Source organism: Onychomys torridus, chromosome 6 (genome assembly GCF_903995425.1).
Source record: "Onychomys torridus chromosome 6, mOncTor1.1, whole genome shotgun sequence".
Classification (NCBI taxonomy): domain Eukaryota; kingdom Metazoa; phylum Chordata; class Mammalia; order Rodentia; family Cricetidae; genus Onychomys; species Onychomys torridus.
The window spans coordinates 134,238,577-134,258,577 of record NC_050448.1 but is presented as its reverse complement, the minus strand read 5'-3'; the positions used below and the strand labels follow the sequence as shown (position 1 = coordinate 134,258,577).

The 20,001-nt window shown below is 36.3% G+C and overlaps 1 protein-coding gene across 12 annotated transcripts in view; it reads left to right on the top strand.

Moving 5' to 3' along the window:
• Positions 1-20,001, top strand: part of Lrrc7 (leucine rich repeat containing 7) — a 357,320-nt gene that overhangs the window by 127,084 nt on the left and 210,235 nt on the right. For all 12 annotated transcript variants that reach the window (XM_036190947.1, XM_036190946.1, XM_036190949.1 and 9 more), the window contains 2 exons: positions 6,934-7,012; positions 18,469-18,558. In XM_036190947.1, coding sequence (XP_036046840.1) covers positions 6,934-7,012; positions 18,469-18,558 — 169 coding nt within the window. The remainder of the gene's footprint in view (positions 1-6,933; positions 7,013-18,468; positions 18,559-20,001) is intronic.

Genomic DNA, 20,001 nt, shown 5'->3' with positions numbered 1-20,001 from the left:
GGTATAGTATCACTTTACCTTTGCATTTATTATTTTTGTTAGAATAAAGAAAACAAGGATAGATATTATTAACTATTAAAACATTCCTTTAAAAAATGATTATGTGGGGGAGGGAGAAGGGGAGGACTGTGGATAGCATGTGGAGTGAGTAGAAAATTTCTTAATAAAGAAAAATAAAAAAGAAACAATCTATAGAAAATAAATATAAATGTTCAATAAATAAAAAAAGAGACCAAGATTGGAAAAGCACATGAACAAATAGCCAAACTAATGGAAACACATGAATTATGAACCAAAAGCTATGGAGCCCCCAACTGGATCAGTACCTCTGGATAAGTGAGACAATTGAATAGCTTGAACTGTTTGGGAGGCACCCAGGGACCTGGACCTGTCCTTAGTGCATGAGCTGGCTGTTTGGAACCTTGGACTTACACAGGGACACTTTGCTTAGCCTGGAAGGAGGGGACTGGACCTGCCTGTACTGAATCCACCAGGTTGAATTAAATCCCCAGGGGAGTCTTGGCCCTGGAGGAGATGGGAATGGAGGGGAGGGGCTGGGGGGAAGGTGAGGGTAGGGGGGGAGGGGGGAGGACAGGGGAACCCAGGGCTGATGTGTAAAATTAAAACACAAATATAATAAATTAAAAAAGGAGAAAAAAAGATAAATTTTAAAAGATCATACTACATAGACTATTTACCTACATGGTAAAACAAAATACCCAGTTAACTGGAAAGCAATAAACTAGAAAATGAGGTTCCAGCTTCTTGTTGTCAATAAAAATCATTCTTTTTTTTTCCTTAAAAATATGTTCATTAGCCTTGACCTTCTAAAAAAGTGTTGGATAATTATAGTAAAACGTAGTCATTTGTGTAGCCAGAGATAAATAAAAACATGCCCATGCTTTTTGTGAACCCACTTTCCTTTCTCAGTAACTATTGTTCTCTAATGGTATGCAGTGACCCAAGGGAAACATGCCACTGTCCATACCAATGGATCTTCCATCCGCTACCCTCTGTGCTGGTTAGTTTTATGTCAGTTTGACATAAGTTGGCATTTCCTGAAAGAAGAATCCTCAATTGAGAAAATACCTCCACATGACCCAGCTGTAGGGCATTCCCTTAATTAGTTCTTGATGGAAGAGGGCCCAGCCCATTTGTGAGTGGTGCCATCCTTGTGCTGATGGACCTGGCTTCTACAAGAAAACAGGCTGAGCAAGCTAGTAAGCAGCACCCCTCCATGGCCTCTGCAACAGCTCCTGCCTCCAGATTCCTGCCCTGTTTGAATTCCTGTCCTGACTTCCTTTGGAAGTATAAACCAAATAAACTCCTTCCTCCCCAACTTGCTTTTGGTCATGGTGTTTCATCACAGCAACAGAAACCCATCTAAGACACCATCACATCGGAATTCAATAGTGAAATAAAATCTATGTGAATCAGAGATGAATGTGTTTCATGATTTTGTAATATTTGGATAAATAGTCTAAGTCTGCTTGTAGCTGATGCATGGCCAAAGTAGAGTAAGCTGTTTTACAGTAAAGTTAGATAATGAATGATCAGGTTTAATTAGTCAGTGATTTCATTTCAAGTTTGATTGTTGATTTGTCATAGCATCTTAGAGAAGATGACACCATATTATAAGGACTTTAATGAAAATGAATTAATTTGAAAGTGCTTCCTAATTCTCCAGCAATTAAGTCATTGTTTTTCTCCCATCCTCTAGAACTCATTTCTATACATGAATGAATGTGAGCAGCACCATGGTGGGCAAAATCACTATTGTTAGTTATAATGAGAGGCAATCATAGTTGAAGGGCTATTATGTGTGATAGTAATGTGCCAATTATTCGACCCCCTTTCCAAAGCACTCATGAATCACAGGATGAACCACACTCCCCATCTGCAGGAAGAAAGGGAATCTTTCTGTTCTAGACTCACAGGAGGAAGAAGTTAACAGATTTTTTTAAATCTTTAAACCTTTCAGGATATTGGAAGAGAAAGAGAAACTCTGGTTGTCTGTACTGTACATTCTCAGGGAAGTTAACTGGGGATGCTTTGTATGGGTTAGAGAGAAAATGGTAATGTGATCATGCAATAACTGTGCTCATGGATGCCCTATCCTATAAAATCCCTTGCTTCAACACCATTACTGAATAGCTCATTAAAAATCACTCTCTCTTACACCTTAGGTCTGCTCTCCCTGCCTTTAGAGTTTATTCTGCCATGATGGCTCAAAGAAACTCAAAGTCTTTTGCTCCATTAAATAACTTTATGAGAATGAAAAACAAAACAAATCTGCTTCTCTGGTCACCTCCACAGCCCAGCACAAGGCCTTTTAACTCTGGTGTCTTCATAGAGACATGAAGCCCTAAACATGCCATCAACACTCAGACAGTTTACGAAGCTAATAAGGAAGAAGAGTGCCATCATCTTACCCTCTGAAGTCCTCTCAGAGTCCTGTCAGCCAGAAGTCAGGGTTCCCAGTGTCACTGCGGGACCTTTTCAAAATATATGATTAATAAATTCTATATGGTCCATAAATCATTACAGACAATTTGAAGAGAATGAAATTGAGCTTGTGTGAGTCATTTCAGTCTTCACTACCATGCAGCACCTTTCATCCATTGTGAAAAGGAGCTGAACCTCACACTGTCCTCAGAGCCACAGCACCGTCTATCAAAATATAGGTGGATGGAATATTTTATAGGCCCAGTAAAGAAGCCTAGTGAAAAAGAAGAAAGAATTGAAACATTAAATACAAAATAATATTAAGGAGACCATTTCATGAAATTCTCATTCAAAATTTCTGTTATTAAAGTAAAGAAAGGAAGCACAGAATCAGTGTCAATCACTGCATTTGGACTAAATCACAAGTATTCCTCTATGAATACACTATGGGACAAGGTCATAAAAACTATGAAATTTTTGTCAAGATATGTTCCTGAGGAAAATTCAATTATGTGACTATATCCAAATACTAATAACTTCACAAGTATTTGGTTTTCTATGTAATGCTACTGAGGCAGTCAGGCTCTCACAAGTAACTCGTACCTCCCACAATGTGGTTGCTGAGTCTCTTTTTCTTCTCCCTGGGGGTAGAATGCAATGCATCACCCAGATGCTTCTCCCATTCACAAACTCAGAAGTTATACTTTCACTTTGACCTTGCAGAATGCTGTAAACTGTCCTCGAACTTCTCCTTGCCAGTCCTTACTTACCCTGTAGACTATTGCACTATATGTCACATATCCTTAGTAACCTTCTGTAGAGACTAAGACATAAAGTAAACATGTATCTTCTTATATGTCAAAATTTTAAATTTGTTACAGTCATAATTATTGCAAAATAGTTCCTATCTAATTATCTTCTTTAAACAACTCTAATTGGTCAATTTAAGTTTGCTGTGCTCACATGAGCTCATCCAAGTTGCAGAACTGACTGTTTTTACAAGAGTAAAGAGTTTTGTCTACACCATGCAGGACTGGTTAGTGGGAAGAGTGCTGGAGACACTCTGTAGACCTGTCACCTCCTCTCTAAAGAGACAATAGTTCTAATTTCTTCTTGATGACACTGAAGAAAGTAGGTTTGCATCAGATTCCATGCATATTGCTGTCTCAAGTACTACATTGCTGAATATATATAACTAGAAATTATAAAATCCTAGATTTTATGAGTGTTTCTCAGAATAGGCAAACATGACAGTATTTGAGATATCCTGATTTCAAATCCTGTCCAGCCACCGAGTCTTACTGGCTTTGTTAGTCATTTTTAAAAAATTTTTGAGAATGAAGTAAAGTGTTATAGCATCTTTCTCTGTGCATTTCATCTTTTAATTATCAAAGTCTAATTCAACTTGCTCAGCATGCAAGTAATCTGCCTGTTCTCAAAATAAAAAACAATAATTTCAACGATTAGTAATAATAAAAATATAGGTAAAAAGTTTTATTAGCTATGTTTCTATTGTTTTATTATATAAATACAGCATTGTAGGTTTTTTCCTAGCATTTAGCACTTATACCACAGAATAAACTATTTGATGTATTTATATAGTTGAGAGAACAAAAGCATTCAGGATATATCAACCATATTTATGAATATTCATTTGTGCAAAAATTTATAAGCAAGAAATGTTTCGTGCAAATTTGAAGGGGCACTCAATCATTTAAATTTGGCATTTATAAATTCTGTTGTATTTTTTTGTTTGAAAGATAATTATCCTTTTCATCTTAATTTAGGTAATCAAAATCTACATCCTCCATACCAAAATCAAGTGTTTCTTTCCATGTCTGAAATCTATTTCAGTTCCATGCTTCAAGTTATTGATATAAAATATAATTTAGAGGCAATTTAACAAGCACTTGCAAAGTTGTCATTGTTTTTCTAGGTAGATCCTAGGAAGTTAAACACTAATTAATCCCAGTGTCTGACTACATCATGGTCTTCCTACTCCTTGCTAAAACACAGTATATACTTACATTTACATATATACATTTATTATATGCATTTACCTGATAAAACATAAGCTCCGCAAATAAAAAGAATCCCCCATATTTCCCATCTTTTCCCCCACCTGTCTCCTCAAAGTTCAGCACTTTCCAACATAAAATAAGCACTCAGGAAAACCTGTTAAATTCGTGAATGCTCCCCTTCTTTAGGAACCTAAATTAAAAATATATTAAAAGAAAAATAGCAATGTCTTTATCTCATAACCATACACAGTGGTGTTTTGTTTTGATGTGCTGTTTTTTCTGTTGTTTTATTTTTTCTAGTTTCATGTATTTACAGATGCAATGTAAACTACAATAGTAGGCATTAAGAAGTAAGAGGCTTAAAGTAGTTGAATAAATCCTCATGCAAATGCTAGAAATTAATTTTCCCTATATAAATGGTATTTAGACCTGGGTTTGGGTGAGAAAATCATGAATATAGGCAACAAACAAAGCAAACACCAGGAAAGTGAGATGGAAAGAAAACTTTTATGTCACAGAAACCCCACAAAGTATGTTTCCCTTTGGGTGGTGTCTATTTATAGGCTCAGGGATCAATACGCTATTGTTGTTAAGCTCAGTGTTTAATAATGATGTGACTTTTTCCTACATTTGGGTTCCAAACTTCACTTCTGTTCAGAAAGAAATGTTTCTTTTCGAACTTGGATATATATTTAAAGCCAGTTTTAAAAACACAGATTGATTTCAGAAGCCGTTTTAACATTAAAGAAGCTGAAAGCTACTTTTAACTAAAAGCTTAAGAGCCTCTGTAAGGGGCAGGGAGATGATTCAAATATTAAACTCTGAGCTCAGCTCCCCAGCATCAACTTAAAATGCCAGGTGTGGTGGCATGCTATGATCCCAGCACTGAAGAGGTAGAGATAAGAAGATACCTGAGGTCTTGCCAAATAAGTGAGTTTGGGTCCAGTGGCAGACCCTATCTCAAAAAATAAGATGGAGAAAGGTTGAGGAAAATACTCAGTATTAATCTCTGGCTCAATGGTGAGTGTACCCGTGCAAATGTGCACATCGTGTGTGTGTGTGTGTGTGTGTGTGTGTGTGTGTGTGTCGCACTCACACAAATATTAACCTGGATAGATGATGTGGCTTTTATTTAGATTATCCTGTCTGCCTCAGATAGGAAAATCCAAGTAAAAGCAAAAATTAAACCTCATAACATAACATTTATCCATGAAAATTGGTTAATCTCAGATTTCTTTATTACCTTATACATGCTGTTTCCTGAGAGAAGAATGAACAAGCATGATGGTCAAATGGAGATTTTTTTTTTTCCTTTTGAGATAGGGCTCATGTAGCCCCAGCTGGCTTTGAACTACTATGTAGCCAAGGATGACCTTCCTGTCTCCATATCCTGAGTTTGCTGGGTTTGAAGGCATGCATCACTAGACCTTGTGTATGTGGTGCTGTGAATCAAGCCCAGGACTCCCTGAACTCCATCAAACACTTTGCCAACAGAGCTACAACCCCAGCCCAAAGAAGGAACATTAAAAATGTTCAGCCTTCATATTTTAAAAGCAGGGAGTTTGAAGAACAGAATAAATCAGATATAGCAGCTAAGTAACCTATTGTATCTATCTTCTTCAAGTAATTAATAATTTGTTAATACAGTTTTGATTAATTCTGTGATGTTAAACGTTTTGTTTATAAGGTGCCTTGAGTTCAGAATATAGAAATGCTGTTTGCCTTTTTTCAATAATTTTGTGAATGCAATCAAGCTAGATTTTGTGGTACATTTATTGAAATGAATACATTGGAGAAGTATCAACATAGTGTCCTCAATTGGAGTATAAATATTGACTAACGTCATTTGCTGTTTGTGAATGAGGAAACTGCCCATTTTTAAAAGCAAACTTACCATTTTGCCTATAAAACTTGATGCCCCATGTAATTAGTGACCAGTGAAAGCTATCATTGTGAAGGCCAGTTCAGCCTGACACCAAATCCAGCCTACACCTACATAACAAGATTGAATGCCCAGAGATTCCCAGAAGTGCGCTTAGGGTGTCCTTACAAGGGAGCACATACAGTTCCATGATCTCAGCTGAAAAACAGTTGTGGGAGTGTGAATGTGTGATGCTGTTTTTGCAGTCAAAACCTTTGCAACAAACTGTGTCACCAGGCTACTTTTATTTTCATTCCTGAGAGTTGGTAAAGAGCCAAATACAGTTGCCCTTGATTTTATATGCAATTTCCAGCTATTACTACTCTAAAGTATTACTTAACATTCACTTTTAATTAACAAAATTGTGTGTATACCTGTCTTTTTGGGTGGCTTAATCACATTCATTTATCATCTCTGCTTGAATGTTTGCCCTACAGGGATCCAAACTTGTGATTTTAATAGTTTGTTCTCACTATAGGAATCAGAGCTTTGACAGTCTTACTTGGATATCTTTATGAACTCATGTCATCTTTTCTGACTTTTTAGGTGTTCAAGAATTTCCAGAAAACATAAAGTGCTGTAAGTGTTTAACCATTATTGAAGCCAGTGTCAATCCCATTTCTAAGTGAGTATGTTATTAAATTTTACTTATATTCCATTTGTACTTACATTGGCTTATAGTGTACTTAAATAGAACTTTTGTGATAATAGTTTTCAATGTAAAATCAATTGTCTTAGTTAACAGAATGGTAGAAAAACTATCAAGAGCTCAAAGTTTCATTAAGATGATTAAAAGCATGGTGACTATGAAGGAAGACCCAACTGGCACAGTATAGGATTACTTTGAGATACCATGTCATTGGTTTTCTGTAATTCTCAGCAGTATTTCATGGATAAGAGTCAAAATCAAGAAAATGGATATTAGTTACAGTCATGGTGAGAAATCAGCATCAAGGACCTGATGGAAATCCAAAACAGAGGAAAGTTTAAAGATGCCAACAAATGCTTTAATAGTTGAGTATCCCCATCAAAGAAATTGGGTCTGGTTCCAAATAAAAAGTGCTTGGATCCCAGAAACAGAAGCAAGAGTGAAGGGAAAAGCCTAAATGTATAGCAGATGGAAAGATATGAATGATAAATATGCTAGCAGAAAAGAAGGGTGTTTGTGGTTCAAGATCTATTAGTTAAAAAATCTCATGGGAAAAAGAAACTCAAAATGTGACTACGTTGCTGACTCAAATTTGTCCTAGAGTGAGAGGTTTGTGGAAAGATGAACAGGTGGGTTTGATAAGTCCTGAACCTGGACATTCAAGTAAAATGGAAATAGAGATAAAATCTGGAAAGGCTACTGATGTCTTAGTAGTACCTGGAAAAGGCTGGAGCAGACTGGTCCTAGAATGCAAATGGCGGTGTTCAGGGAGCAGTGGCATCTTAATTACATGAAGCTAACAGTGAAGTCCTTCAGGATTTTGTCCCCATGAGTAGAGGAGGCTAGAGTGCTTAGTGGGGACAATATTTTCAAAAGACACAAAGATGCTGGTCAGAATTTTATACCAAGGGACACAATAGACTGACTTGAGAAACAGTATGAGGCCCCTAATAGAAAATTCAATATATCAAAAAATGTGATGAGCTTCAAAACCAGAGTTTATACCTCAAATTAGAATATGGAAGGGGAAAACAAATCCAAGCCTTGAAAATCTTTTCCCAGCTCTACACCAAATAGTTTTTCTCAGCACCTCAACATAATGGAGCCACTAGCCTCTCACACCAAAACTGTCACACAGCCCAGGGTAGATGAAGAGCTGATCTGCTTTGTATATTGTTTGCTATTTGTTTGTTTTCTTTAGTTCCTATATTCTAATACATTGTATTATTCAGTAATCACAGCAAGTCTTTTAGGGTAGAAGCCAGACACAAATATAATAAATAAAAAAGGAGAAAAAAAGAAAAAAATTACATCACTAAGAATTTAAAAACTAGTCTTATCATAGTTACTTCCAAACTCATCTCATATACTTAACATTGTAAAACATTTTAAATTACCTATTTCATCAAAAACATTTAACACATTAACTAGTTTGGGAGTGTATAAAAACACAGTCAATAGAAAAGTGAATTTTAAGTAGTGTGTCCATTTTCAAAGTCAGACTTTTTTAAGTTACTTGAGTAAAATCCTCTCATTTTAGATGAGCAACCTTGAGAGGTGGTTAGTCACTAACTGAAATCAATATAAATCATTTCAACATCCCCAGAACTTCCCTCGCCTAGCTTTCTTTTCCAGAATGCCTTGTGAATGGTTTGTGTCTGTGTCAGATTGTTTCTACTCATCTTACTGGCTGTCACTTTGTCTACACATCAGTCCCTTTGATGACAGGAGCATCCCATTGCAGAGAAATCACAGGACTCATAGTGAAAGCTGAGATTATTTCTTTATGAGCATCTTTGGTAGAAACTGTGTGTAGACATTTGAGAAATTCATGCTCATGTGTCATTTATGTTGATTAAATGCCTAGGATAGTTAAATGGGGAGTGAAGAACTCATCTACTTAAGCTTAGAAGAAACATACAAATTTTTGCAAATGGTGGGTGTTTTTTCACCATCATCCACTGTTATAAGTTCTTATTTCTGCAATTTCAGTCAGTCTAATACATGTGCTGTCTCCTTGTGGTTAATTTACATTTATAGTGTCCAATCAGCATATTTCTCTGCATATTAATTAAATGTATTGTTTCTTTGGCAGTGGTTGAATTTTTTCTGGACTTTGCCTTGTTAATGCAGAATTATAAGTTATTTTCAGATTCCAAGTGAAGTATGAGTCCCAGTTCTGTGGTTTGTTGCTTTACACTCTAAACAGCACCCTTCATAGAGAGGCTTTTATGTTTGTATGAAGTCCTGTTTAATAGCATGCATTCTAGCTTCCTGCCTAAGAAACCTTTGCTAAACTCAGAGTCCTGCTCATTTCTCTGAAGCTTTGCTCTGGATCTTTTATAGCTCAAGGTTTCCCTTTGGCTTTTGGTTTGTACAAGAGCTGGCCACTGCATATCAGCAGGGCTTAATGGTCATGAGGCTTTCCTCTGATGTCTTAGTATCCAACTGCTCCCACACTGTTATTAGGAAGGGTACCCACCTTGAATAGGGCTGCCAAGTGCCTCCAATGAAAATTAACTGGTTATACGTATTTGGGTCCATTTGTGCTTTCTGTTATGTTACACCAATCTATATGCCTATCTTTACATCATTAATACTCTCTCAGTTACTACAGCTGCACTGTAAACCATGAAGCCAGGTAATATGAGCCCTCATTAACTTTCTCCTTTATTATGATCACACAAATTAGCCAATGTCTTTTGCTTTCTATATAAATTTCACAATCAACTTTGCAGTTTCTTCAAAGATATGAATGTCTTCCAGGATTTTGACAGAGATTGCATTGAATAAGTAGGTCAATTTGGCTAGGATTAATATCTCAGAAGTATTGAGAAGCTAAACTCTAAAAATGTCTCGAAACCTTTTTCATATCTTTTATCCATTTCTGTAGATTTTTACATGTAAATAATACATATCTTACTCATTTATTCCATGAGTTTTTTATGCTATTGTGGATAATTTTTATTATTCCATTTGTTTTTGCCAAATATATATATATAATAGATTTGTATATATTTATGTTGTAACCTGTAAAACTCACCAAATTTTGTTTCCTAATTCTACTGAACTTTTTGTGAACATTTGGGGAGGGGTTCTGTGTAAGCAAACATGTTGTCTGTGAACTTGTCATTTTTCTTTATTTTTATCTACTTGCTGAATATTGACCTTTCTTGCCTTATTTGTCATGTAGGACTCCTTCTCACATTGAATAAAGAAGTAAAAACAGACAGCATGGTCAGTTTTTCATTATCTGATGTTGCTTCTTACTTTCTCATATATACCTTCTGTCAGGTTAAGGAAATGTCCCATAACCATCTTCACTTCCATTGACACCCTCATTGACAGGTCTTCCAAGTGAGATTCATACAGGAAAATGCAGCCTCTGTCTGTCCTGGCCTGTACTTGTGTTTGTTTGTTTGGTTGGTTGGTTGGTTGGTTGTTTGGTTGGTTTGTTGGTTTTTCTGCTTCTGGATTTTAACAGTCTGTTCTGTGTTCCAAAGCCGCTCCACATTTTGTGGAGGCTGTTGTAGCAGAGATCTTATTCCAAGAACCCGAACCTATATTAGTTTCCTTCTGTGTAATAAATGGCCATAAACTGAGGAGCTTGTTCATTGTCTACTGTCATTTCTCAGAGTTTCTGGTTCAGAAATTTGTATATGGCCAATCTCAGCTGCTGGTTCACAGTCTCACCTCCAGGAGCCAAGGGAAGAGCTGAACAGTATTTTCAGGGGGCTTCATTGGGCAAGAACCCATTCCAGAGCTCAATTGGACTGTTGTAGAATTCCTTCCTCACATAGGAAGCAGAGATCCCAGATTCCTGCTGGCCACCCCTAAAGACACTGTGGACCTCTAAAGGGAACATCTCCCTACTGTATAATTATTTCCATTATTTCCAGATCCACTTGCTACCTAGCATCTGGCTTCCTCAAAGTCAAAACCAAGTGAGGGTGAGTCAAGAAGATGTTTATGAATATGGCACCCTGTTGTACAGCCATGTTCTATTAGCTGATAAGAAATTCCCAATTCTGCCAATGCATGAGACAACAGGGCCATCATACACTAGAGTTGTCATCCCTTTGGTATCTGTTTTGCAGAGTGCTTATTTTCATTGGCTGTTGAATTTAGTCAAGGCTGATTTGTAAGATCTGTGATCACTGGGTTTTCCTTCCTTTGGTTTTATGGTGACTGACATTGTTCAATGTTTCCTGTCAATCATGTTGCCAAAGGACAAACTATTTAGTCATGAGTATTGCTAATTATTATACTTCATTGCTCTGGTTTATTAATGTCTATTAATGCTCTGTTGATTTCATGAGATATACCTATCAGATGTTTCTGCTAATTTCTTTGTCCAGTTTGATATCAAGGTAAAACTGATTTTATGAAGTGAGTTGGGAAATGTTCTCTTCAATTTGCTATAGTAATTTGCATAGATATAGTTCTGTCTCTTCAGTAAGCATTGGTAGACTTCGCTAGTGCAGCTATTAGTTCTGGAGTTCCCACTATGACTGTTAGCCTTCCCTTAATAGCTAATCTCCTTCAGGGGTATTAGCAGCAACAGTTTTTCAGGAATCTGTGCATTTTGTACAAATCATGCCTTGCTATTTTCACTTTTTCTTGGTCCTTCACTGTTTCTATTTCTATAGGTCTGGTGTTATTCTCTCTTTCATCACTGGCTTTGAGTCATATTGTTTGGCTTGATCACTCTGACTAGCACTTTTTAACTTTAATTGATCTTTTCAAAAGATAGACTTGCTTTTATTGATTTTTCTGCATTAGTTTTTAAATTTTTTCCTAAAAAATTTTATGAAATATTAAGTGATGAAAATACTGGTTTTTGGAGCCACTATTTTGCTTTCCTCTCTGCTGTTAGTGAACATAATCGAAATAAACCTGAAAATAACTACTCAGTAAAAAAAACAGAGCCCAATATTTACAAAGAACCTCCTGTCTCTCTGGTCTCTAGCTACATAACTTCATTTTAGTGTCCACCACAACCTCACTAAGTATGCAACTACTGTTATTGCCTTCTACCGTAATAAATAACTGAAACTAGTATTTAACTTCCTGGTTCTTTTCACTATGAAACATCGTTACTATGAATCAAAGATATATTTTCAACTTTTAAGAACATTCAGAGCCGGGTGGTGGTGGTGCACGCCTTTAATCCCAGCACTAGGGAGGCAGAACCAGGCAGATCTCTGTGAGTTCAAGGCCAACCTGGGCTACCAAGTGAGCTCCAGAAAAGGCGCAAAGCTACACAGAGAAACCCTGTCTTGAAAACAAACAAACAAACAAAAGAACATTCAGAATATGACTGGAGAGATGGGTCAGTAAGAGGAGCACTTCCTGTGCAAGCATGAGGACCTGGGTTCAAATCCCCAGCACCTACACAGAAGCTGGAGTGCCAGCATGTGCCTATAACTCCAACTTTGAAGAACAAACATAGGCAGATCCTAAGAGCTCTCTGACAGACCAGACTGGCAAAATGGGGAGCTTTGGGTTCAGAAAAAGACCATACCCCAAGAGAATAGAATGGAAAGTAATAAAGAAAGATACCTAATGTCTCCCTCTGGCCTGTGCATGTGTGCTCATGGGTGTGTACACACATATAACATACACATAAAATATAAATAAACTAAAAATAAATATTCAGAATTCAATGACATGGAAGCCAGTAATATGTTACTGTGCAACATCCTGTGAGTAGAAAGGCTACACAGCATGATCTCTACTTATTATGGTATTCATCCCAGGACACAATGAAAACAAACCCCTCTTTCACTCAAAGAAGTGTCTGAAGATGATCTATAAATTATTTAGCCACTGTTTATACAACAAAGCTGAAAAAATAATTGTAAAATAAAGGGAGAAATAAAAATGCAGTTAAAAACTTCTTATTGTTAAAAAATAACAAAATATTTTTTAAAGAAAAAACAGATTAAATGCAAATCAGGGCTGTGTGAAGGAAGTGCGGTTGCAGTTCACTTTTCTATTACTTTTCCAAATGTTCTGTAATATCTTACATTAATCTCATTTATATATAAAAGTATTTATATATAAAATGTTTTTCCAATTAGAGAAGAAGTTTTTACATTGACTCTTTAATTACAACATTAAATTAAAACTTACTTCAATGGGGCTTAACCAGTCTGTTCAGGTCTGGTGTCTAAAATACATTTTTCTTAGGTTCTAAAGAAGACACAATTTAAAAAAAAAAGAAGGCTGAAGCAAAGTTGTCTGCAGTGATTCTTAAAATTCTTGCTCCAGTGATGAAAATAAGCAGTTATAAAAATATTTAAAACAGCATTCTAGTTAATATGGAAAGAATAAAAAGTCTAACAAGAAGAAATGTGGTTGTTATTTCTGGTTCACACCTCAGAACAAGAGAGCTTTTGGTTGTGGAAGCACATCTAAGTAACTGGTGCTAGAATTACCATTTACAAGTGAGGAAACTGAGTCTGATAAAATGAAGTTATTTTCAAAGATTACACAGATATTAGCAGAATTGCAATTCAAACCCAAGACTTTTGGCTCTAGTTCCAGCATCCCAGTACTGCATGTATGAGTGTCTGTGTTCTCTGTTGTCTGTCCTCTATTGTGGATTAAACACATACATTTTAACTCAAAAAATTAAAAAAGAAAATGTTCATTTAGCAGAATTGTTTAATATTCGACTCTTTTACTTTAACAAATCAACCAACTGTGGAAAATCATCAATTATTTAAAGAGCATAAAGTCATTTTACTATCAAATGTTCCTTACTGTGTATGATATTGGCTTCCACTGAATAGTTTTCTGAGATGAAAACAGTAGGATTCATCAGTGAGATTAGTCCCTTAGAAACTACAGTTGTGCCATAAAGTTAATAAAAGCCAAAAGTTTTCTTGAGTAAATTTACTGACTACATATATCACAAATATAATAATACCTAACCCACATTATTATTTATATTTTCACAGTACAGTATGAGGCAGTTTAGGAGACTTCTTACTCTGAGGTACTATGTGATTTATCCTTGCTAACAACAGAAAATTCTCAGTGCTACTACAATTGCTAGAAGCTTCCTGCTGGATATGTGAGAACTTTATGCTAAAAACAAGAAGAGATTAATTTTCAATTTCATGTACAGTGATTAGTCAGTGAATTATTATTGAAGTGACTTGGGATAAAAAATACAGCCCTGATAAATACACCATACCACACCAACACCCCCAACTCTGTGTTTTTAAGTAGAAAGACCCATGTAAAATGTCAGCACATATGTGTATAACTAAGCTTAAAATAATGTTACTTCGTATACTGTTTTTTCACACAATTTATGTTTGTTAGTCCAAATTTTTATTTTTAAATCAGATTCACATGGTCAATTTTTAAACCTAATGGAAATTCTCTATCATTATGAGTTTCCAAGTTGTGCAGACATTGCCATAGAAGCATTAATAGGAAGCAAATTGTTGATCAGAGTGAAAAATAAGATTCCATTTATTGCCACCTACAAACAGAAGACTGAGAAAGGCCCATACTACAAACTTTCCCATAGCTAGAAAGTTCACATTTTCAGTCTTTTTTGTTAGCAATGACTTTTTCCCTTTGGTTTATTGAGACATAGCCTTGTCAGATAGCACAAGATAAATTTGAATTCACAATCCTCCGGTCTCACCACACACAAGAGTATTACAGGAGTGTGCCTCCACTCTCATCAAGAAGTGACTGTAGAGATAAATTGACAGGGTCTGGTTTTTCTTTCCTTCATATTTGCATGTGTTTATGGCTCTTCCTTTCTCTAAAGTCATAACCAGTTCCTTTTTGAGATGTCAAAGAAGGGCAGTGGCTAGGTCTCATTAGAAATCTGTGTAACCTCTGTGCCACTGCCAGAAAACTACCATGTAGTATGCATGCAGGCTCCAGTTCATGGACAGGGAAACATGAGGAACAGTAGCTATTCATTGAAGTTGCTTTCTCAAGGATCAAGGCCACACCTTTAAGGTGAGAATTCAAAATTCTCTAGATACAGTCTCCTACATGTATTCTCAGATGTTGACTCCTAACACTGTCCCATGAATTCACTTTGAATTCAGTCTCTGCCTGGGGTCTCTACTCATCTCTACACTCTAAAAGCCCCCATCATCTCCTCTCCCCCTTTCTTGTTTTCATGAATCCCTCTTTCCTAAAGAGTAAACGTATGAAAATACCCTACTGGAAGCTATATCCAGAAACAAACCCACTGTAAATTCAAGCTGGAGCAAGATAGTTGTAGAATGAAATAACAAATATAAAATCAGTGCTCTGAGAATTTGTGAAGAATCACTACAAGTCCATATCAAACTATTGGGTATAAAGCTGTAGTCAGGTCTGCTTGTAACATGCCAGTAACCCCCAGTACTGGTAAGACTGAGGCAAGAGGACTGATTTCACTTTGAAACCAGCCTGAGCTATATAGTAATTCAAGGCCAGTCTGGGATGTATAGCCAGATACTGTTTTCCTAAAAAAAAAAAAAAAAAAAATAGGGCCAGAGAGCTGGCTCAGTGGGTAAAGCATTTGACTCACAAATCTTGAACCCAATCCCCAGAACCCACTTAAAAACAGAAGCAAAAAACAAAGTTGTTCTCTGATAGCTGTACACACTATAGCATACATGCTCCCCACAATAAATAATAATATAATGGTTTTTAATTTTAAAAAGTAATAAAATAATAAATTGAAATTGTTTGGTAAAAGCTTTTGCTATGAATAAAAAAAGAAACCAGAAGACTTGAGGGTAGGAGAGAAACTGTTAGGGATTAAGAAGGGATAGAGACAGGAGCAGGGGGAGCAGACAAAACCTGTAGCTGACACTTACATGTAAGGAGATGCCACTGTGAAGCCTGCCCATCTGCATAATCAGTGTGCTAATAAAACATAATAAAAGGAAATTATTTCCAAGAAGGGAATTCTGTGTTTAGTTTGGGTTGACAAAAAAGCAGCTGTTAGAGTGAATGTAGGCAGAATGTGCTGGCAACAGTCCCAGGAAATGTGTTATCAAGCATTCAAGATCTCCACTGGACTCAGTCTCAGGGGGATGCTTCAAGGACATACAACTCTCCAGAGTTGTAGACAAGGCAGATGAGAGAGGAGGCTCACTCCTGCTCCACAATAACTGAGAACTGCCTGTGGAGTATTCTGAGGCCCTAGCTGAAGATGCCATCCTGCAGGGGACATCGTTAGGCTCAATATGCAAAAAGCCACAGGCTGAGAGTCAGGATAGAGATACAGAAGATGAAAATTAAAATCTGACTATCATTCATCATCTAAATTATCAACCATGATACTAATAAGAAGTTAATTATTACATTACCAAGTTTACAAAAGTGATACAAAAAAAAAAAAAAACAGCAGCAAAAACAACAACAAAAACCTAATAAAACCAAGTGTCAAGAAGACCACAGAGGGACTGGAGAAAAGGCTGTTCTTGCAGAGGACCTGGATTCTATTTTTGGCAACTAGTCTTTCACTCTGATTTTAGGGGACCAGACACTCCCTTTTGGCCTCTTCAAGCACTGTTATTCACGTAGTGCACATACATATGCTGGCAAAACACCCACACACATGAAATAAAGAAAAGAGGGCCACAAAAAAGGAAGCTCTTATACAGCTGCTTTAAGTTATAAAAAGATGGAGCTATGAATAAAATTTGGCTATCCCTAGTAAAATCAAACTTGCATTCCCTACAACTCAATAATGTTGCTTTGGGGAACAGCATTTATGCAACCTCCAGTAAAGGAGCATTGGGATATGTATTCAAATGACTTCACGGAAGCAACATTTGTGACCACAAAGGTAAAATCTGGAAATAACTATCCTTCATTTACAAGAAAATGCTAAACTAGCTGTGCTGTGTCTGCATAATGGTAGGGTTTTCTAAGACAGACATTTAATGTCCAAGTGAATGAATCTGAAAAGAAGAATGTAAAACTGTTTTTCAAAAAACCTCAGAAAAAATACAGTGTGATTTGATTTATATAACATGCAAACACAACAAACAGGTTTCCTTTTTAGGGAGCTAAATAGCTACACAGTAAAAGTCTTAAAAAATAGAACAATGAACATCTAAGAATTTGTAAGATAGGCCAGGAACTACCACATGCCTCGGCACTCTGGAGGCAGAGGCAGGTGGATCTATGAGTTCAAGGCTAGCCTGGTCTACAGAGAGAGTTCCAGGACAGCCAGCGTTACACAGTAGAGAGACAACCTAGAAGATGTGGTCAGGGAAGGGCATGTGTGGCATCCACAGTACCAGCTCTGTTTGTTCATTCTTTGTGTATGAACACTTGTTCTTTTACATAGAGAAAACATTTCATGAGAAAGTCTGAACAGAAGAGAGAGATGATGAGGGGAAACTCCCATGTTATATTCCAGAAGTAGAGTGAGGAGGCTGAATAGAAGCTAAGGGAGAGTCTGTTAGTGATGACAGTAGTTGGTAGGCAGCTTGGGACTCAGAGTGAAGGTCAGAGGAGGTCTGATTACTGCAGGCCAGAAACACTGGAGTAGTCGACTTCAGTGAGTACAGGCAGCTGTGCACATAATGTTGGCAGTCACCACAGGGAAGATTACAAAGTGAGTACATGTCAACTTAGAAATATTTTATAAAAGAATGAAGTCCAGATTAGATTATAGATAAAGACAGTAAAGTGTTAAAATAGAAATAAAGTTATAGGAAAAATCCAATGTTGTTTTAAGGAAAAGTCTCCTGGAGAATATTTCAATTAAACAAAAAGGGGAAAGATTTAATGTTTCAAATAATTATTTCATTTAACTTCTAAAATTCTACCAGGGTTGTTCTTACTTTTCAATGTCACAGCCATTACGATTCTATTCAAATATCTTCTGAATGTCTTGGTCATCTTTAATTAACAGGACTTAAACCAAGTTTTCATCTATATATACATATTAAGCTGGCATTGGGGAAACTATTGGAGTTGGAGTCAGTTTAGCCCATTTTCACATGGGTCAGGCTTTGCCATCATGGTGATAAACTGTAGGGAAATGTTAATAACTGATGCTATCAAGAAGTCCTTGCCTGACTTGATGTGACTGTTCTAGTAGGAAAGGCATGGTCATCTCAAAGTCACGTGGTCATTGGGCTTGAGGTTTACATAAGAATGTCTTGGCTGGTACAGAAGGCGCAGCCAACAATATGAGATTCCAGCTCTCAATGACATCAGTATCAGCTCAGAGAGCAGCATGGAGGGGAGAAGGGATCATTTAACAGCAGAAAAAAAGTCTGTAAAATTTCCAGCTGTAATTATATGTTCAATAAATTCTTCCATTACTCATACCAAAGGAGAGTTTGAAGACATATTTCATTTCTCTGTTTCCTTCTCTAAGATATTTTTGCTGTTTCTATAGCAACATTGATGCAGTGACTAAAACTTTAACTCCCTTTTAGACTACCCGATGGCTTCACGCAGCTTCTTAACCTGACCCAGCTCTACCTGAATGATGCCTTCCTTGAATTTCTTCCAGCTAATTTTGGAAGGTAAGCATAAGAGATATAGCCTGTGTAATCTCATTTTGCCTCTGCTAAGTGCTTCACCAGGACCAGGATGTGACCGGCAGTCCTGGTTAAAGTCGTGTCTCATTAGTATACAATAAATGTTAATTAAATTTTCTATAATAATTAACATAAAATGATATCTTCACATATCATAAAAATTAGGTGAATTAAAGTTAAACATAAAAAAGAAAGTCCAGATAATATAAGCAAATGCAGGAGGAGGCTGTTCATGACTCTTGGACAAAATTCCTTTATAGGTAGGAAGCAAAGTACAGCATTATAAATATGTAGACAGACTTTGCTTCTCATCTAAATGCTTTTCAGATGGAATAAATAAAAAAAAAACCATAAAGTAGGAAATATTTTCATTATATAAAAAGGCAAATAACACCCTTAATATATAAAGAGTTCTTACAAATGAGCATGAAAACCATGATACTGTGAAGTATCTGGGTAACTGCATGGGCAGCTTATGATAAAATGGAAATCAATAGTGAATATGGGAGAAATGTTTATCTCCATAAATATTTGATACAATAAAAATTAAACAAAAGATTTTTACTTGTCCTAGCTTCTGAAACCAACTTGCATAACTGAGGGTAATAATATATGCTTAAAGAACTTCAAAAATAGTTATGACCATTGCCTTTGAAATTTATTACTGGAAATGTCTTATGCCATCATTGGGTTTTGTAGACAAGAATTTTTTTATTATTTTCAAAATGAAAACTATGAAATCACATAGGAGTTTGGCTAGCTCTACTGTGGTGCTCCTATGTGGCAGTGTTGTGCAGAAATTGATAGTCTTGGAAAGTACTTTCTAACCATAGATAAGGCTAGGAAGGTGTTGTAGAAAATGTATAAACTGTTTTCTCCAATATAAATGTGTGAGATGAAAGAGTAAAATTCTGGATGACTTTGATTTTCATTCATATTTGTTTCAGTATCTTCCAAGAGTATTTGCTTTTATAACATATGTGTCACAAACACCAAAGACATTCTAACATCATTATCAGCTTTGGTTGATCATTTTGAAACTGTGCAAATGGTTAAGTGGGTGTAATTCAGCACCTGCCTCTTGACAGGGATGAGTAGGACATTAGTGGGGTGATGAAGTCACCTAACACAGTGAGTGATCTCCCTTTCACACTGTAAATGCAAGAACATGTCCCAGACTCCTTCACTTCTATGGATGAAGATATCACATCATCCTGAACCATATACACAAAGGACATTTTTTTAAGTCGTGGATTTGTAAAAGAGTGTTTCCCCAGATCCATCTACCCTTATAAACTAAAATTATCCTTTGGGTATCAAGTACAATACAATGTGCTTAAAAATGAACAAGTCAAAAATATTTATGATTCCCTAAGACACTTTTTGTTTGGATTTTTTGTTTTTGTCATTTTTCTTTAAGTAGTCCTA